The sequence below is a fragment of the Rosa rugosa genome, chromosome 1, assembly GCF_958449725.1.
Source record: "Rosa rugosa chromosome 1, drRosRugo1.1, whole genome shotgun sequence".
Classification (NCBI taxonomy): Eukaryota; Viridiplantae; Streptophyta; class Magnoliopsida; order Rosales; family Rosaceae; genus Rosa; species Rosa rugosa.
Window position 1 is genome coordinate 38,621,326 of NC_084820.1, and position 17,429 is coordinate 38,638,754.

The 17,429-nt window shown below is 37.8% G+C and overlaps 3 protein-coding genes and 1 long non-coding RNA gene across 4 annotated transcripts; 1 reads left to right on the plus strand and 3 right to left on the minus strand.

Annotated features, from left to right (window-relative positions):
- Window positions 1–39: 39 nt before the first annotated feature.
- LOC133724844 (uncharacterized) lies at window positions 40–2,803 on the minus strand. The gene is made up of 4 exons (XM_062151724.1): window positions 2,494–2,803; window positions 1,918–2,316; window positions 1,134–1,548; window positions 40–594 (listed from the first exon to the last, which is right to left on the minus strand). Exons 1-4 carry the CDS (start codon window positions 2,729–2,731, stop codon window positions 393–395), a joined length of 1,254 nt encoding a protein of 417 aa, XP_062007708.1. The 5' UTR covers window positions 2,732–2,803; the 3' UTR covers window positions 40–392.
- A 6,210-nt stretch (window positions 2,804–9,013) lies between these two features.
- LOC133715688 (uncharacterized) lies at window positions 9,014–11,404 on the minus strand. Its single transcript, XR_009849175.1, has 3 exons — window positions 11,118–11,404; window positions 10,486–10,633; window positions 9,014–9,266 (listed from the first exon to the last, which is right to left on the minus strand). It is a non-coding gene; the product is annotated as an uncharacterized LOC133715688 (long non-coding RNA).
- A 3,436-nt stretch (window positions 11,405–14,840) lies between these two features.
- On the plus strand, window positions 14,841–15,485 carry LOC133708213 (uncharacterized). Its single transcript, XM_062133678.1, has 2 exons — window positions 14,841–15,186; window positions 15,283–15,485. Exons 1-2 carry the CDS (start codon window positions 14,846–14,848, stop codon window positions 15,350–15,352), a joined length of 411 nt encoding a protein of 136 aa, XP_061989662.1. The 5' UTR covers window positions 14,841–14,845; the 3' UTR covers window positions 15,353–15,485.
- An 864-nt stretch (window positions 15,486–16,349) lies between these two features.
- LOC133727486 (septin and tuftelin-interacting protein 1 homolog 1-like) lies at window positions 16,350–17,126 on the minus strand. Its single transcript, XM_062155077.1, has one exon. The coding sequence runs from the start codon at window positions 17,124–17,126 to the stop codon at window positions 16,350–16,352; it is 777 nt and encodes a 258-aa protein (XP_062011061.1).
- Window positions 17,127–17,429: the final 303 nt, after the last annotated feature.

The following is a 17,429-nucleotide window of genomic DNA, read 5'->3' on the forward strand; positions in this document are numbered from 1 at the left end:
CAGAGGGTAATTTGAGTCACTAGCCATTAATAGAATGAATAAAATAACACTAATATAACATTTTCAACTATATCATTAGCAAAGCAACCCGCCACTGAAATATAAAATACTTCTCGAGCAAATGTTAGCATTGTTAAATTTATAGAACTAATACATTTGAAAGATCTTGATAAACAAAAATGACCTTAAAAAGGGTGATCTTTGAAGCATTCTACACCAAGTTTCACAAGACAACACCTCTTCATTCTTAACAAGTTTCAGGACAATGGCTGCATGAAACTAGCAGAATCTACCAATGCCTGAATGCTATATTGCAAAATAATTTTCTTGGATCAAGGTCAAAATCTCAAACCTGGAAATTTATTCTCAACAAGTTCCTGCAAAACAAGACCTCAAGCTGTCACTGTGGTATGTCCTTGCAATCTCATTGTCTTGTTACGCAGTCTCTCCATGAATGCAGGATTTTCTCTTAATCTCTCCTTGACATACAAAACTCTAGCATCCTCAGCCAGCTTGTTAGCTTTCTCAGCCTCCTCAATGAGGGAAAGAAGAGTCCTAAGGCAATCCTTTCTATTTTCCTCTCGGTGTTCAAACCTTCACCAGAGAATGAGAGAGACATTATTTTCTTTCATCTAAATGAAAGTTCATAAGGAAATTTTTTTTGCAATTGCATGAAATCCAGTAGATTTTATAATGGAAGAAAGTATGAGCAGTACAACCATCTATAAATCCACTTGCATATGCTTTATTCCCATACAGAAGTGATTAATTATTTCCCCCTCATTACATCATCTAAGGGTTTACAATCTCAAATTGGTAAAGGTTGATTCTCAAGCATTCTCCAGAAGAAGTAATGTTTTAAGGACTAACCAAGACAAGACAAAAGAATCTTGACATAAATTTTCCAGGGACTAGACAAGAGTAATATTACTCATAATTAAAAATCTCACTTAATCAGGGGATGGGTGAGTGAAAAGAGGGAGGAAAATTTCAAGGGTAAAAACTGAATTTCCACAACTTAAAAGAGAAAGCATACCCTAATTTAGTTTTTGATATAAAATGCACCTTCATTGTGACCATGTGCAACACCCATAATAAAGGAAAGACTGCATGAAGTTACTTGTTGCCCTTACCTCTCACTAGTAATAGTGAGCTCATCTTTCCCTGGATTGTATCGCTTTCCAACCAATTCTCTGAGCCGACGGAATTGATGCTTTGAAAGCCCGAGTTCTTTCACCGTAACAGACAGCTTCACTTTTCTATTCTTTGGATGCCAAGCATCACCACCAGGAGCAAAGACCACTCGTGTTTGCCACCTAAGGATTGGCCCTTCACCCGGTGGGTCCTCTATGTCTCTTTTCATGTCCGGTACAACTATCTCGTCAAATTGTGAGGGATCCTGAGCTTCCACCTTTTTCGTATATTCCATGACAATCTCGTCCTCAAACTCCTTAAACAACTTGTAAGCATCTTCAGGTTCAAGCTCCCCTCTTTCACACCTATCCCCTAGGTCATTGAACTTCTCTTCTACCTTCTTCTTAATGTCATCTGGAAAAGACAAATTGCATTGCAAAAAATTCAGAAAAATACCAGTTTGAACCAAAGGCATGCGACTTCCATAACATAGAAACAGTTTGGTACCAGATCTGTTTATGTCAGACATACTCGAAAACTCAAAATTAAACGCCCTGAGAATATTGCCTTTAAGTATGGTCTAGCCATGTAGATACTAACAAAATAACTATAATCATCAAATAGAAGCACCAAAATATACAGAAAGGTTAATACATAAACATCATGCATTTCATAGGATTCTTTTTCTTCACACAAACATCCACCAAATTATACAGAAAGATTGGTACACCAAATTGAAGACGCAGAAAATAGAGCATCGTAAATGCACAAAATAGGGAATACCTGGCAAGAGCTTGTCCCAGCAAAGCATATCCTCAAGAACTTCCTCACACTCTCTCATATCCTTCATAATCCCGTGCTTGATCGCATCCTGAACAATACCATCCCACTTTTTGTCATCCATATTGAAGAACTCATCCTTCACCATCTTCTTCACCACTACATCCTTGGCATCATACAAGTCATCAATCTCTTCATCGGTGTCGTGGATTTCTTCGAAATCAGATTCAAACTCTTGGTCCTTAACATTCTCCAATGGCTGCATTTGCAGATCATCCACCAATTCATCATCCGTGTCCTCATGCTTCCCAGCCAATTTCCTCTGCAGAATCGCTTCGAGTATCGATGGCAGCGCCTCCTCCTTACCTTCCTTCAAGTATTCCTCCATTCTTGTTTTCAGTTCTATTAACCCAACAAAAACAAAAAAACAAAATTAGAGACAAAATTGCAAACAACTTTGTTTAAGCGAACCCCTAACTAATTTGAACAATTTGCCAGAAACCCAATATGCCAAATCATCTGAAAAATTACAGATTCTAGTTGAACTAAAAGAACTCAGAAGAATTAGTTTTTGGTCACCTTTGTTACTGATGTCCTCGAGTTGAATGGAGGAGTCCTTCTTCAAGACTTGGGTGAGGCGCGACTCAGGAGAGGGATTGGAGCTTTCTGGGGGCGAGTCATTGGGAGACGACGAGTCGTTTTTGTCGGAGGAGAAGAGCCTGGCGGAAGCGGCGAGTGAAGAAGTAGGGCTAGGTTTTGGGGAGACGAGGCGGTTGCGAGCGTAGAGAGAGACATTTCTCAGCAGCGTCCGCCTCATGGTTCCCTCTGCTTGTCTACTTCTGTGTCGTCCAGGGTTTATCAAGAATTGCAGACTCGATTTTTCACCAAAAGGTAAATTCCCCTGAAAATGAAGAAATCAGTAACAAGCACTATGAGCTTCAACATTAAACCATCAAAGTAAAAAAAGAAGAGTAAAAACGAAACCTAATTTGGGGTCAATTATTCTATATTTCTATACAAGGTATGGGTCGGGACGTCGGGTCTTATTGCCCATTTAATGTGTTGGGTATAATATTTTCAAGGAGAAATGATGGAAAAGGAAACATTAGATTGTGAAATGATAAAAAGGTCACATAGTTTCCCACTTGATAAAAAGGTCCATTATAAATTGTTTGTAATATTAATTTCGTCCCTATTAATAATAAAGTGATGTTAAAAAAGGTCATTTTTTAATTTTTTTGATTCCCATTCTACCCTTAAGCTTAATACACGTTTATAACCGTGCATTCAAAATTGACCTCCCATTTTGATCAGAAATTCCAAAACCTAAAAGCTTGATTCGATCTTGATCGGAGCTCTCTCTCTCTCTCTCTCTCTTCTTCCTTTTCCACACAGACACAGACACAGACCTCGCCTGCACCGGAGCTTACTCCGATCTCTTCGTTTTCATCACCGCGGCGAAGCCGATATCTGCTTCTACAGTATCGGGACCGACTCGCCGGTAATCGGATTGCTCCAGATCGTTCAGGTCGATCCGGTGTCGACCTTGAAGGAGACGATGAAGGTTGCGGTCTCCAGGAACTGCTCCATTATTAGCAGCTTGCCGTCGCGGTACTCGAAGAGGAAGAGCAACAGAGCAGTATACCAAATGATGCACTGGAGCACGATGACCTGGACCATAAGGCTGCCGGACTCCAGGATTTGGTAGCCGTACATGGCGATCAACAAAGGAATCCCTATGACCAGAGTAATCGAATCGCTTAATTGAATCCAACACTTCTCATTATGTTCCAATTTTTATATGTATGCATCATTTAGACTTGATATGTGATGATGAACTAGTACCACTAATTTCTGCACTAGCTTGCTTGCTTGCTTCAATTTGTACTGGTTGGGATTTAAGCGAAATCAGAGACTTGCTTACAATCGAAGTTGAAAAATTAACATCGCTAGAGCTTTCATAGGGATATGAGAGAAGAATTAACTTTCATGTAAGTGTGTTCTGATCCTGCAAATCAAACGGAAACATCTCAAATTAAACAGATCAAGCTTTAACATGCATGATATAAATTAAATTCCCATTAAATGTAGCTTGCATTTGATATTGGAATTCATGAGACCATTGGTATTGATTATGTGTGTATGCAATTAGTAACAGTTGTGGTTCTCTGTAAGCTGGAGCTTGTTCTTGGGATGATCAAGTTATATGGTGAATAAGTGACTCATATCTTTGGTTGGTACTGATGGTGTGGGAACTAAACTTAAGCTTGCATTTGGGCTGCCAGTTTGTAGTTTGCCTTTGAAGTATAGGTTTGAAATTTCTGTGGGAATAATGAACTATCAAGAAAGTTTGTACTGTAATCCATATAATTGTGTTTGTTGTATTATAAATTTCTTCTTTTTTTTTTTCCATAATCCATGCTATGTTCATTGATTCTGTTATGTCTTTTAATTGATTCTATGTTCTTTGATTTGTTTCATTATGTTCCAGCTCTTATATTTACAATTCATTGGCTAAATTCAAGGTAGAACAAAGATCTGCAAATCTGAAATTGTGTTTCTGGGCTTTTGATGTAGTTGCATTTTTACTGAAAACTGTACATTTTGGTTGGTTATTTGAAGTTGGTGTCTTCATAAAAGTTGCAGTAGACATCTTAAAGATCATTTCAAAATTCGAATCTCTAGAATTAGTTATGATTTTTCAAAGTTACAGGTCTGTTGCATGATTTTTGTTTTAGACAGCAGCACTGTCATGTTCTTGGTATTTCTTTTACTAGCTTCCTATTCAATCATGCTTGGAGGAACCAGCATTTCAAAACTAGACATCCCCAGGTTTCAAATGAAACAAACCTTTTCCTTTTTGGAATTCATACAAAGGATTTATGTCACCATGAAGTTAGCGTTTTGCATAATTCATGAGACCATTGGTATTTATTTGGTAATACTAATACCCAAGATGAGTCATGTGGTTGTGTACGTGTTTTGATTTCTGTACTGATCAACTTCAATTCTCAGGTTGCTATGAGTGTCGATGATATTGTCACTTCTGGAGCCAAGCCATTATTTTTCCTTGATTACTTTGCTACAAGCCGCCTTGATGTTGATCTTGCTGAAAAGGTAGAGGTCACGTATTGTGTACGTCGGCTTCTATAATTCTGTAAAGATATACTACCAACTAACTGCAGTTTATTTAGATTTTTTTTTTTTTTTAAGTTAAATGGTCAACTTTGCTCTATTGCAGTGTTAATTCTAAGTTGATATGTGTCGTTATATGAGATGAGTGATAGGAGCACAAAGTGTGACGTTTTTAATATGTATTTTCCCTCATTTGGCTAAGTTATTCTCTTAAAATTACTAATTATAACATAATTTATGTTTTTAGGTACTTCAAGGTCGGAAATGGAGAAAAGAGGCGAAAAAGAGCAGAAATGAGAGTAAAATAAGGACAAGTCATTTTAGAAACTTTCCTCTTTCATTTTAGGAAATATTTCCTATTTTGTTTTAGGGAACTTTCTTTGAACTTTCCTATTAAAGAGAAAATTTAGGAGTCTATCAAATTAAAAACTCTTGAGCGATGAATTCAAGGAAAACTTAAAGGAAAAATCAGGAAAAATTCAAGGAGATAAAAGGGAGTGTTTATAATCAATATTTATTCTTGATTATCTTATTTTCTATTGATTATAACACTAATTAAATTCTGATTTTTCTTGATTGTAGGAGTTTATTGTGTGCACAATTCTTGGAAGAAATTAGTGAAATTCAAAGGAGAGGAATAAGGGATGTATCTGGTCACTATTCAAGGCGTATACAATGAGTCATTAAGGTGAAAAGAGATCAGAAAAATCAAGACTTTGTCATCAAGCAAATTTGGAGGAGAAATCACCTCTAGATAATTGGCCATGATTGCATCACAAGACATGAGAATTTCACTATATATAGTAGCCATTCTCTACTCCAAAATCATCACTTCTACACACAAAATTCAGTTCATTAGCCTAGCTCTCTTCTCTCCAAAAACCCTCTCCAAAATTCAGAAAAAGCCTCTTGTCGTGAAGAGCTTTAGGACTTCTCCAAGGCTGTTCGTGTTCTTGAAGGCCAAGCCCTGTGTTCTCTTGACGTTCTCCAAGCATCCTTGAAGATCAGAAAGTGTAATCCATGGCCCTTATTTCTGTTTTCATACTCTTTAGTATTGAATTTCAGATTTTGATTATGAACTTTATCATTGGAGTTGGATTTTTGTTACGAACGAGTTTATGTTAGTAATTTTCAGATTCATTTCTTTATGTTCTTGAGTTGTTTATGATATCTTTGCAATCTGATTTTGTGCCATCCTTTTATATCTTTAAGCATATGATTTTGGTTGAACAATGATGTTAATCTGCAGGTTAATAAAGCCAAATTTGTGTTCTAATTCACCTAATCGTTTTAGGGCATAAATTGAAGTGGTAAAGGCTATGTACAATGGTCGAGATTATATGCTACATGTTTGTGCGTTTGTAACTTCTTATGGATGCATACATGTTTGAATTCAGAATTCTAATTGCACTTAATGATTCAGATTTAATGTTGACGGATGCTCTTCAGTATTAACGTAATGTTTTATATGAAATATTTTAAGTTATGGACTTTTCCTAACTTAGGAGATTAAAAAGAAGAATTAAAGTGGTACTCGATCTCTTCAGACTTGTACTTCGAATTCATTTCTGATATTTAGTGTTGGCATGATTTTAGGTTGTATAGATTGAAACAACTCGTTGCATATTGATATGGATTGAAAATTCTGATTTGAGTGTGAAGAAGTCGATCACATGTATATAATTATCTCTTTGTTTTATTTTGTAGGAACTTAGAAACCCAAAAGTTGAATCCCCCCTTTTTATGGTTGTTTCTTGTGTAAATTTGTAGATAAATACTTGTTAATACTTGTTTTAATAATTACTAATTTAAATTGACCCATCTTTGCAGGAGTACCCTCAATCCCCGGTTAGAACGATCCCTACTTGCTTATATACTAACGAATGACAACAGGGTTTTAAATTGAGTGTCTATTTTGGCCACATCAATGAGACTGATACCCTTTTTCTTGCATGAGTTGTGAACTAATGACTAGTAAGTTCTGTTGGCCTTTTTTGCTAAATCCCGTATCTGGCATCGAACTTTCTTGCACAGTCATCTCCACTTTATTAGGATCTCAGTGTGGCACCCTTCCTTTTATTAGCTGCTTTTTATGTAACCTATTGTATTGGCATATGAGACCCAGTTGACTGTGCATGCTTCCACGCGTGCAATCTAAGTTCCTGATTACTCTTTTTTTGCACCTCACAAGAGATATGTTGGATGTAAAATGAATTCTACTTACTTACCTACTGGAGTTAATTCATGTAACTGGGGTTAATAAGTTAATCATAATGTGATTGTTGCTTGACGCAGGAGTTCTGTAGATTCATGAAAGAACATGGATGGTTGGATGGAAAGTTGACGCTTTGAAGTATCTTGTTTCACACTTCCAAGTTTACTGGTAGTAGGGTTAATATTAGATGTCATGTGGTAACTTATCGTTTGGAGCTTTTGTTAAATGATGGTATAGCTTAAGGCCGTCATATTGCGTGAAATTAGATATGTATATGCTAATGCTCCTTGGATGCTGGAGTTTATGTTCTGCAACTTAGTTCTCTTGTAGCCAGTGATTCATTGGTCGTTATATCGTTCCAGGAATCCATTTGGCTGAGCCTGCTTTTAGTTATGGCCTCTAACCTTATGCATATGTGCAATATTTATATCATTTGCAGTCCTTCTGCCTTTTGTTGTATTCCCTTTGTTCAATAACAGATGTAGCTCTGCTACTTATAGAGTCAGGACCCTCATAATACTCCTATATGTTCACAGTTAATTAATGTTTTTTATTCATGTGACTTGGCTATTAACTTGTGACTTGGCTACTGACAGTTACTTGGCTATTAACTTGTGACTTGGCTAATAACAGTGACTTGGCTATTAACTTGTGACTTTGCTACTGACAGTTACTTGGTTAGTGATATGGTCAGTTACTTACTTAGTTAGTGACATGGTCAGTTACTTAGTTAGTGACATGTGATTAACAGTAACTTGGCTATTAACTTGTGACTTAGCTACTGACAGTTACTTGGTTAGTGACATGGTCAGTTATTTAATTAGTGACATGTGATTAACAGTGACTTGACTATTAACATGTGATTTGGCTTCTGACAGTTACTTGGTTAGTGACATTGTCAGTTACTTACCTAGTTAGTGACATGTTATTTTGCAAGTTACTTGCCAATTTCAGTGACATGATCAGTGACTTGATCAATATTGGACATGGCCACTGACTTAGCCAGTGACATAGTCAGTGACTTAGGCAATGACATGCAATATGATAGTGACTTGGTCAGTGACTTGACAGTTACTTGGTCAGTGACATGTGTATAACCTTACAAACTGTAACCTGACCAGTAACTTGGCCAATGACATAATCAGTGTCTTAAGGTTAACAGTGACCTAGCCAATAACCTTACAAACTAAGGACCTGGCCTAGCCAATGACGTGTATAACAGTGACTTGACAGTTACTTGGTCAGTGACTTGATAGTTACTTGGTCAGTGACATGTGCATAACCTTACAAACTGTAACTTGACCAGTAACTTGGCCAATGACATAATCAGTGCCTTGAGGTTAACAGTGACCTGGCCAATAACCTTACAAACTAAGGACCTGGCCTAGCCAATGACGTGTATAACAGTGACTTTACAGTTACTTGGTCAGTGACTTAACAGTTACTTGGTCAGTGACTTGACAGTTACTTGGTCAGTGACATGTGTATAACCTTACAAACTGTAACCTGACCAGTAACTTGGCCAATGACATAACCAGTGCCTTAAGGTTAACAGTGATCTGACCAGTAACCTCACAAACTAGGGACCTGGCCTGACTAATAACTACACTGGCCGGTGACATGACCAGTGACATACAATGTGACTTGGCCACTGACATGTGTATAACAATGACTTGTGGTAGTATTACAACACAACTAATCAAGAATTAATAGAACAGCAAAATACTTCACACTCACTACAAAGACGAACTAAGGCACCAATCTGGTGTTTGGATTATGAATTGGAAAGGAGGAGATACTCTATAATTACACGTGTTTGAATCTTAATATTTTTTATAATAAATTTCAATGAAACGATGAATGATAAGAAGTCCCCAATTTCCATTTCAACGATCCTTGATTATATGATTGGGGTCTGTATCTCATGTTGTTCTTATTTGTTACTAACTCTTTTGCCCTCCTTGCTCATCCATTGCGCTCATAAACTCCTCTACTGCTTAAACTGCAATCAAATCATCCCACATTATTAGAAAGGAAGTCACCTAAAGCACAATAAGAAAAAAAACTCATTTGAACATAGAAGCCATGTTATCTTTTGTCCGATACTCACATATATATATAAATATATATATATATATATATAGATCCTATCCAGCCAAGTACATTAAATCTGTATATATATATATATATATATATATATATATATATATATATATATATAATCAAATGTTCTACATACTTAAGCCAAGTACATATCAGCCCAGATTTCCTTTGTTTTCGTGATGTCAGATTTCTAGGGCTACTGGTTATGTTTAGAAAGGGAAATGAAACATGCAAAACAAATAAATCTTCCGAACATGTTAGAATGGCTGTATATGAGGCAACTGCCTCAAGTCCCTAGAAATGGTTCAGTTGAAAACCAATTGACAAATGATTCACTTATGGTCATCTCCCACCTTCATCAGTCAATCACTTACACTATAGTAACTCAAAAGAACCATGTGCACTACATGAATATCAACAACAATGGGAGGAGAAATTTCAAATCCGTAATGATTGCAAGTACAAGTGCAATACACACATTGTAAAGGTGAAATATAATAGAAGCATACTCCTTAGTCCTTACTGACAAATGACAATAGCATAAAACTCGAACTCAAAATCATTGACTATTGTTCTTCAATTCCTACTTTACTTGCGATGAACTTGTCATGTTTTTCATTGATTGACTAATTGTAAATCATGCTAGAGTTACAGTACAGACTCATATTTCTTCCTTCACTTGTGTTACAGTATTCAACAAAGTTTCCAACTGATGCCCATGAAAAGAAAATTCAAGCTTCAAAGCAATAAAGTGATATCATAATAACGAACCTAATCGATCATAATAACAGCATTTTCACACCATATCTCTACAAATAAAAGGACTAGTGCTCACCAATTACATACAGCTAAACTGTCCTAGATTCCTATAAAATTCGCGGCGGTATATATATATATATTGAAATCACTAATCATGCTACGCATATGAACTATTATCAATAAATTTATTCAACAATTCATCGAGAACCGAATGTCCTAAAATCTAAGAAAATCAATTTTTCATGATCAAACAACAAAATTCTTATAAAATTACATGAGACCCTAAGCGAATTAAAGAGTATCAACGGCAGCGATAAACGAGAAACCAGCAGTAATAGGATTAAAGTAGTAATACGGACCGGGATGAGATCAAAAAGGGTGGCCTGGTCGACCTTGACGAAGTCGGCATCCCAGTTCTCGAGGTCATCGTTGCCGGAGGAGGAGGAGAGGTCAACTAGAAGAGGAAAGTGGAATCAGAAGCGAGTCTTGCTCGGTAATTTCTGCCTCCTTCAGTTTTTGAGCCACAACTTGTAATCAAAATTAAATCAGATATAGAAAATCAAAGATAAAATCAAAATGAGAGTATCATATCCTCAAAGTAGCATTACTACAAATGAGAAATAATGCACTGCACCTCCAAAATTGAAAATGTAAATACAGGTGAAATGAGGAAGCTAAAAGATCAAATGTAAACCAAAAATGATCATTTTGTACTTAATAATCTAGTTAATTGTATGTGGTTCAAATTACAGGTTTATGAACTAAGATCATGAAGACTACCTTAACACTTGTGGTGTTCGTTGCCTTTGTCTTGGTTTTTGCATCTCTATTAGCATGAAAATTAGTTGTGCAAGTTTGCTTTGCTACTGAAAACGGAAAAGTACAGCTTGGAAACGAAAGAATCGGAATGCCCAAAAACTAACACGATCAAACCAGTTTCCGGCAACAATTACAGTTCAAATTTTACTTCAACAATAAAACCTGGGCTTACCTTGATGGTGAGGTCGAGAGGGAGAGCCCAGGAGATGGAGTTGTGCTTGGAGGCTCGTCGTCTCGCCGAGCTCTTACCGGCCTCGAGGAGCACCGATCTCAACTGCAGGGTGCGATCAATGAGCTTGATCTGATCGGTGTCGGAGTCACGGGAGTCGAGGATCCACTCGAATGAGAGATCGATGGTGAAGGGCGGCGAGTCGGAGAAGTCGAGGAAGGTCTCAAGGAGTCGCGGTCAAGGAGGTTGGGAACTTGGGATGGTAAGGGTTTGTAGAGAGAGAGAGAGAGAGAGAGAGAGAGAGATAGAGAGAGATTTTGGTAAAGGGTTGAATCTGAACGGATAACATATTAACGGAAGGGAGGGAGAGAGAGCCAGCGGTGGCAATTTTTGTAATTAAGTTTAACTCTAGTGGTAGGTTGTTAATAGCTGACCTTAATTATCAGGAGGACATTTGTGGTGTCTGGATTATCATAAAGTACTTTAAAATGACCTCTTTTATCATTGTCCCATTTTGTTGTCAACAGGTACTAAAATGTAGAATCATCCATGGTTAGGATATTTGTGATTTATCCCAATATGCTAGTATTAAATAGGGCTGGACTCGGTTCTGTTTTTCAATTTTTTTGCCGGAACCGGAACCGGAACCGATGATGTTTTTCCGGTTCGGTGTTGCTACATTTTTTTGCCGGAACCAACTTGGAACGGTTCGGTTACGGCTTGTAACCGGTTCCTGTACACACAGCAAAACAGCAGCAAACCTATCCAGTTTCTCAGCTTCCCAGCCACGTTATGTTCTGCAATTTTCTCAGTTTCTCCATTAAAGAACACAGCAGAAATGGAGGAGGAGGAGAAGAGGAGGAGAAGAAGAATATGGCTGCAATAGATCTGGAGAAATCTCATACCAGTAGTTCTGAAGAAGAAGAAGAAGAGAAGATCGATTCAAATTGATGAAATATTGAAATATGCCTCCAGTAGTCTGGTACAACCGAGAATATAGAGAAAGAGAAAGAGACAGAACAGAGAAAGAGAAAGAAGAACAGAGAAAGAGAAAGAGAGAGAGAGAAAGAAGAACAGAGAAAGAGAAAGAATAAAGAAAGAGAAAAGGAGAGAATAAGAAAGAGAAAGGAAATAAAGAAAGAGAAAAGGAGAGAATAAAGAAAGAGAAAGGGAGGTGGTGGACGACCGAGAGACAGAGAGAAATGGGAAAGGGAGGGTGAGGTTTGTATTTTATTAGAATAAAAGACAGAAATGGAAGGTTATGATCGCATTGGAATACTAACTTGGTGCCTGATCACATGAGAAAGAGTCTATTTTACAGAAATAAGCTCGGTCATATTATCCAATTATACACTGACATCTGTATTTCGGTTTCAAGAGGGTTTTGAAAGTAAGAACCGGAACCGAACCGAGAATACATTGCCAGGAACCGAACCGAAAAAAATGTAGTGTCATATTTTGTAGAACCGAACCGAACCGACCCTTTCGGTGCGGTTCGGTGCGGTTCCTTCGGATTTTCGGTTCTAAATCCCAGCCCTAGTATTAAATGTGCATATTTGTGATTTATCTGTGATTTATCCCAATATGCTAGTATTAAATGTGGATAGATGTAAGTTTTGGAGGTGGAGGGGAGGTGGAATGGCCTTAATTATGGAAGTATTTGTAGTTCTTTCTTTTCAATTAGATAGTACATATAAATTACATAGTACATATAGTTTTTATATATTTTTATTTTTTATTTTTTATAACACTAGGGATTTTATAGCTCTTAAAATCAAGTTATCAGTAGGAAATTTCGTGATGTAATTTATTCATTTGTTTTAAAATCCAAGTGTTCAAAAATTTTGAATGGAATTGTGGAAGTATATACCGCAGTGCTTTTATATGAACCACAAAATCAAAATGAAATAATGGACAATGGCTGAAATGTACTCGCAACTCTAAATCACATATATTCACTATATACATTCCATAGCTTAATTACACTTCAAAATTTTGAAGTCCACATATCGGACCTTTTGCACTAGACAATTTCAAGTCCAGTAACCTTGAACTTTAGAACTGAACTTTGGTAAGGGTTTTCGCTTGATTTCCCAATGGCTACATTTGCGAAGAAACGTTATGCAATGGGTCCCACTGGGCGTGCCAAAATGTTTGACGCGGAAACCAGTTGGCCTGCAAACTGTCTCTTTTGAGCGTGTGATTGCGCGGGCGTGCTAGCACCGTGGGGTGCAGCCGTCGGGGGAGTCCCTTGACCTGACTTTTTCTTCAAGCGTTGTGGACGAGGAGAGCACCAACCTCGTCACAAGGTTCTTTTCTATGCCTTTCGGAAAATGACTTCTTGCCTTACTGGTAAGGGCTTTGGTTGTGATCTCTTCACGTCACCGAATCGATACTCAACGTTGTAGGTTGAGCAGAGCAATCACTGGGAAGTTCTGAGAAAGCACGGGTTTTGCTAAAGCGCGTGACTTTAGCTTCGCTGGGTTGCGAGGGCGTTACCCTTGCTTCGCTGGTAGTATCGGTGGCAGTAGCACTAGCAGTCGGCTTTTGGAGAGACTAGGACTGGAAGTACGGTCGCCGGGTTTCAACGAGGTTGAAGGTTTGCTCCGGGGAGGCTTGATAATCTGTGCGATTAGTTGATTGAGAGAGTTGTCCTTGATTCGTCCTTGAAACCTGGTATTTATACTTAGGGTTTCGACTGTTCCTTGCCATAGAAGGATTATTGATTGAATTTTCCTATTCAATCTGTGCTACTTGACTCCAATAAGGTTTCGTTTTCTCTATGGATCACGGAATGGGCGAAGCTGTAACCCAATCCCAAGTAGGCTTATTTTTGGGTCGCAGGTTTCGGCCCGCTGTGCTAAATCCATTAAAGGATCTTGCCAAAACTACTTTTGGGCTCAAACAGAAACCTCCTCCTGTTCTAGCAGTATTAATCACTGTTTTCTAATCAAATATTTTCACAATTTACAGAACGGACCACACTCACAGCAACGAATCACACTTGCATGGTTATATATCCACAAATTCTACAGACGGATGAATATAGAAAGGAGTAAGTTGTTTCGATCATATTCTCACTAAAAAAATCAAAATCTATTAATTATATTATTTCTTGATTCACATAAGTTTGCAATAATTTACTAACAACACAACATAAAAATTACAGATTCTCAAAGCCAGGCGATAAGGTGAAGTTCCTTGCTATTCCATTTAAACAGCCGACACAACAAGACCTGAAGATCGAGCCAGAGAAAAAAAACAGTACGAGATCTGAACACACTCAATCCACACTTATACGTAGTACGAACAATCCTATTTTTCTTCTTTACATAGCAATGATTCACTATTATAATTTTTTATCCATCTAACTACACTCTGACAATATACACATAAAATTGCAGAATGATACTGTTTATTGCAGCGGTAAAATCTCCAGATTCTCAACACACGACAGTTGGTGGTACAACGGCTGTCCATTGTGCCACAAGCAACTTCGACAGAAAGAAAATTCCAGCCAATTGAGTTGAAACAAGCATGATGCGCAAGAACCTCTCCCATGGTAAACTCTGTTCAAAACATCGGTCACATATACATTTCAATGATAATTATTACATTTATTTACATTCTAACTCTTAAGCGCCCTATTTTCATAACCTATTAAAGATAAATATATCGTTGTTCTTTTATTAATAGTACATAAACATTTTTCACACAGTTATAGAGTGTACATGACAATTGAGGATCTTGAAAATGAAGCGACACTAATTGTGATGGGGAAAGCAGCTGAGCAACTCTTCGGCAACAGCTGTCAAGAATTAATGAACAGAAGACAATATCCAACAAGACAGACACTGCCAAAGGAAATCGAGGATACGATTGGCCAACATCACCTCTTTCAGATCGAGCCAAGGTCTAACAGCGAGCTTATTGTGAAGGCCATCTTTCCTGATCCAGAGGATCCTGTAGGAGTAGCTACCCCAGATCGTTCTACCTCAGAAAAAAAAAAGAGAACAGTAGAAACAAGCAAAAAAGCACTCTTCATTGGTGAACCAGAAAAGAAAAGCAAAAGGTAAGTATTATCTATTTATAGTACATTTGTATTGAACCTAAAACTGAAATCAATTTATACATATTCCTAACAAAAAATCTTATAATAACTTGATAGGGAATCCCGGCATGAAAGAACTACATCACCATCACCGGGAACTGAAGAAGATCAGACAAAAAAAAAGTGAATGAATAACCGCTCAACTACTATGCATCTGTAACATATAGTACATCAAGTTATTTAGAGCTGTGCTGGCGACTTTTTTGTGTACAATTGTAGTCAGCGAATCAACTGGAAAGCATGCAGCTGGAACAATTAATTTTTTTTTTTTGAAGAAATTCTGCTGCATTTTTGATTAGTTACTTCCAGTTGATTCGACAGCAAAGCAATTGGAGCAATTAATTTTTTGAAACACTACTGCAAGTAAGTTTTGCTCCACTGAGTAGTGTGTAACTAGAATGTAAAAAGTTAAAACATTATCTTCTGTTAGTAATATGTAATATCTAATCTATAATATCTCGGATTATATACTTAATACTCTGCTCTCTGTTCTTATTCTTTATGATTATTGTCATTACTCATTGATCATTGGTTATAGATGTATATGATTATTGTGATTGCTCATTGATCATTGACTATGCTTTCACTCTTCTTTAATGATCAGTTAATGACTTAACATTAAACTTTTAATTATTGTAGTTCAGCATCTGTATAGAGAGCTAAACAGAGAGATGTGCTATACCTACTAGACTTCTAAAGGGAAGGAGAGAAAGACATGTGGGTCACTGTTTGCCTCAAAGCGCACATTTTGTAATAAATTCTATCGTAAATTCATTTCCGAACTCTATTTTATTTCAGTTTGTTTTTTTTGAAAGAAAGAAAATTTCAGTTAGTATTATCATGAAGATAACTTCTAGCTTCTAATAATGATTCAAACCAATAACTATCTCAGCAACATACTTGAATTCAACTTACACAATATAATACCAAGAAAAACATGATTTCATTCGTAACTATAAATTCCCCGGCAAAGCGCGGAAATATTTTCTAGTACACTCAGTAGCTTAATTACACTTCAAAATTTCAAAGTCCACATATCGGACCTTTTGCACTTGACAATTGAAAGTCCAATAGCCTTAACTTCAGAACTGAACTTTGTTCTGTTTAATTTTTCACTACGTAGGCTACATGGCTAAGATGCACCTGTAGCTGTTGTCTTTCAAACTCAAATTCTCAAAGTCGGCCAAGATTCCATCAAGAGGTCTTCTCATATCAGCCATCACCTTTCCCAGCAAATCGACACCTTTGGTAGTCGTCTTCTTCTCCATCCCGGTGGCGGCGGCACTGGTAATTGCCTCATTAGGCTGCTCGTTGGGCTTGTGTTCTTCGACTGTACTAGTGTCTAGGCTGCTTGGTTTTTTGGTTATTTCTGTTTTGCTCTTCTTGTGATCATTGTCACCACCAGCGACACTTTTGTGCACCACCTTGGCTTTCACAAACGATGTGGGCCGCCGCCGCCGCAGCTTAGTCCCCTCCTTGTAATCAAAACCAAGACCTTCATTTTTGGGCCTCAATCCGGCTTCAATTGGGCTCACAATACCTTCCTCGTTCTTCCCCAGTCCACGTCCGTTATATCCCATCTTCATCAGCAATTTCATGCCGATGCCCTTTGTGTGTTTCTCGAACTCCCCGATATTCAGATCCCCACCGTCGTCATAGGGTTTCACGGCGGATCTGACGGGCCTGGTGGGCTCCGCGGCGAGCTTGGTGGATGAAACGACGAAGTTGCAGCCGCGGTCTCGCCTCATGCGTTTTCTGGAGCCGCCGTTGTCTCCGTCGTCGTCGGAGGAGGAAGCGAGAGCGAAGATGCGGAGATTTCCTTTCGAGGTCTCAACGACGCGTCGGAGATTGTTCTCCTTGCGCTTGCGAGAAAGGCGATCGATTTCAGACCTCAAATCCATCGATCTCAGATCTGCAGAGCTCTCGTATAAAGTATAAACCCTAACCCTTCCTCGCAAAAGCGAATTGACGAATTTAAGCGACCGAGAGAGAGAGAGAGAGAGCGAGAGAGGAAAAAATGAAGTAGAGAAAAAATGGAGACGCGTTCCCTATTTATAGATTTGGAAAATCTCCTGATCCAGTAACGAAGCTATTAAAATAATAATAAAAAAGGGAAATTCCTTGTGAATGCAAGGAAATAATTGCGTGTTCATCAAAAAAAAAAAAAAAAAAAGGAAATAATTGCGTGGTTTACACGCAGGACT

Excerpts from the sequence above, each read along its gene's own strand:
- LOC133724844 (XM_062151724.1), bottom strand. The coding sequence starts at position 2,731 with ATGAGGCGGACGCTGCTGAGAAATGTCTCTCTCTACGCTCGCAACCGC. Across the intron at positions 2,317-2,493 it reads CGAGGACATCAGTAACAAAG|AACTGAAAACAAGAATGGAG; the intron begins GTGACCAAAAAC and ends TTGGGTTAATAG. Across the intron at positions 595-1,133 it reads CTCACTATTACTAGTGAGAG|GTTTGAACACCGAGAGGAAA; the intron begins GTAAGGGCAACA and ends TCTCTGGTGAAG.
- LOC133708213 (XM_062133678.1), top strand. The coding sequence starts at position 14,846 with ATGACAATTGAGGATCTTGAAAATGAAGCGACACTAATTGTGATGGGG. Across the intron at positions 15,187-15,282 it reads CCAGAAAAGAAAAGCAAAAG|GGAATCCCGGCATGAAAGAA; the intron begins GTAAGTATTATC and ends ATAACTTGATAG.
- LOC133727486 (XM_062155077.1), bottom strand. The coding sequence starts at position 17,126 with ATGGATTTGAGGTCTGAAATCGATCGCCTTTCTCGCAAGCGCAAGGAG.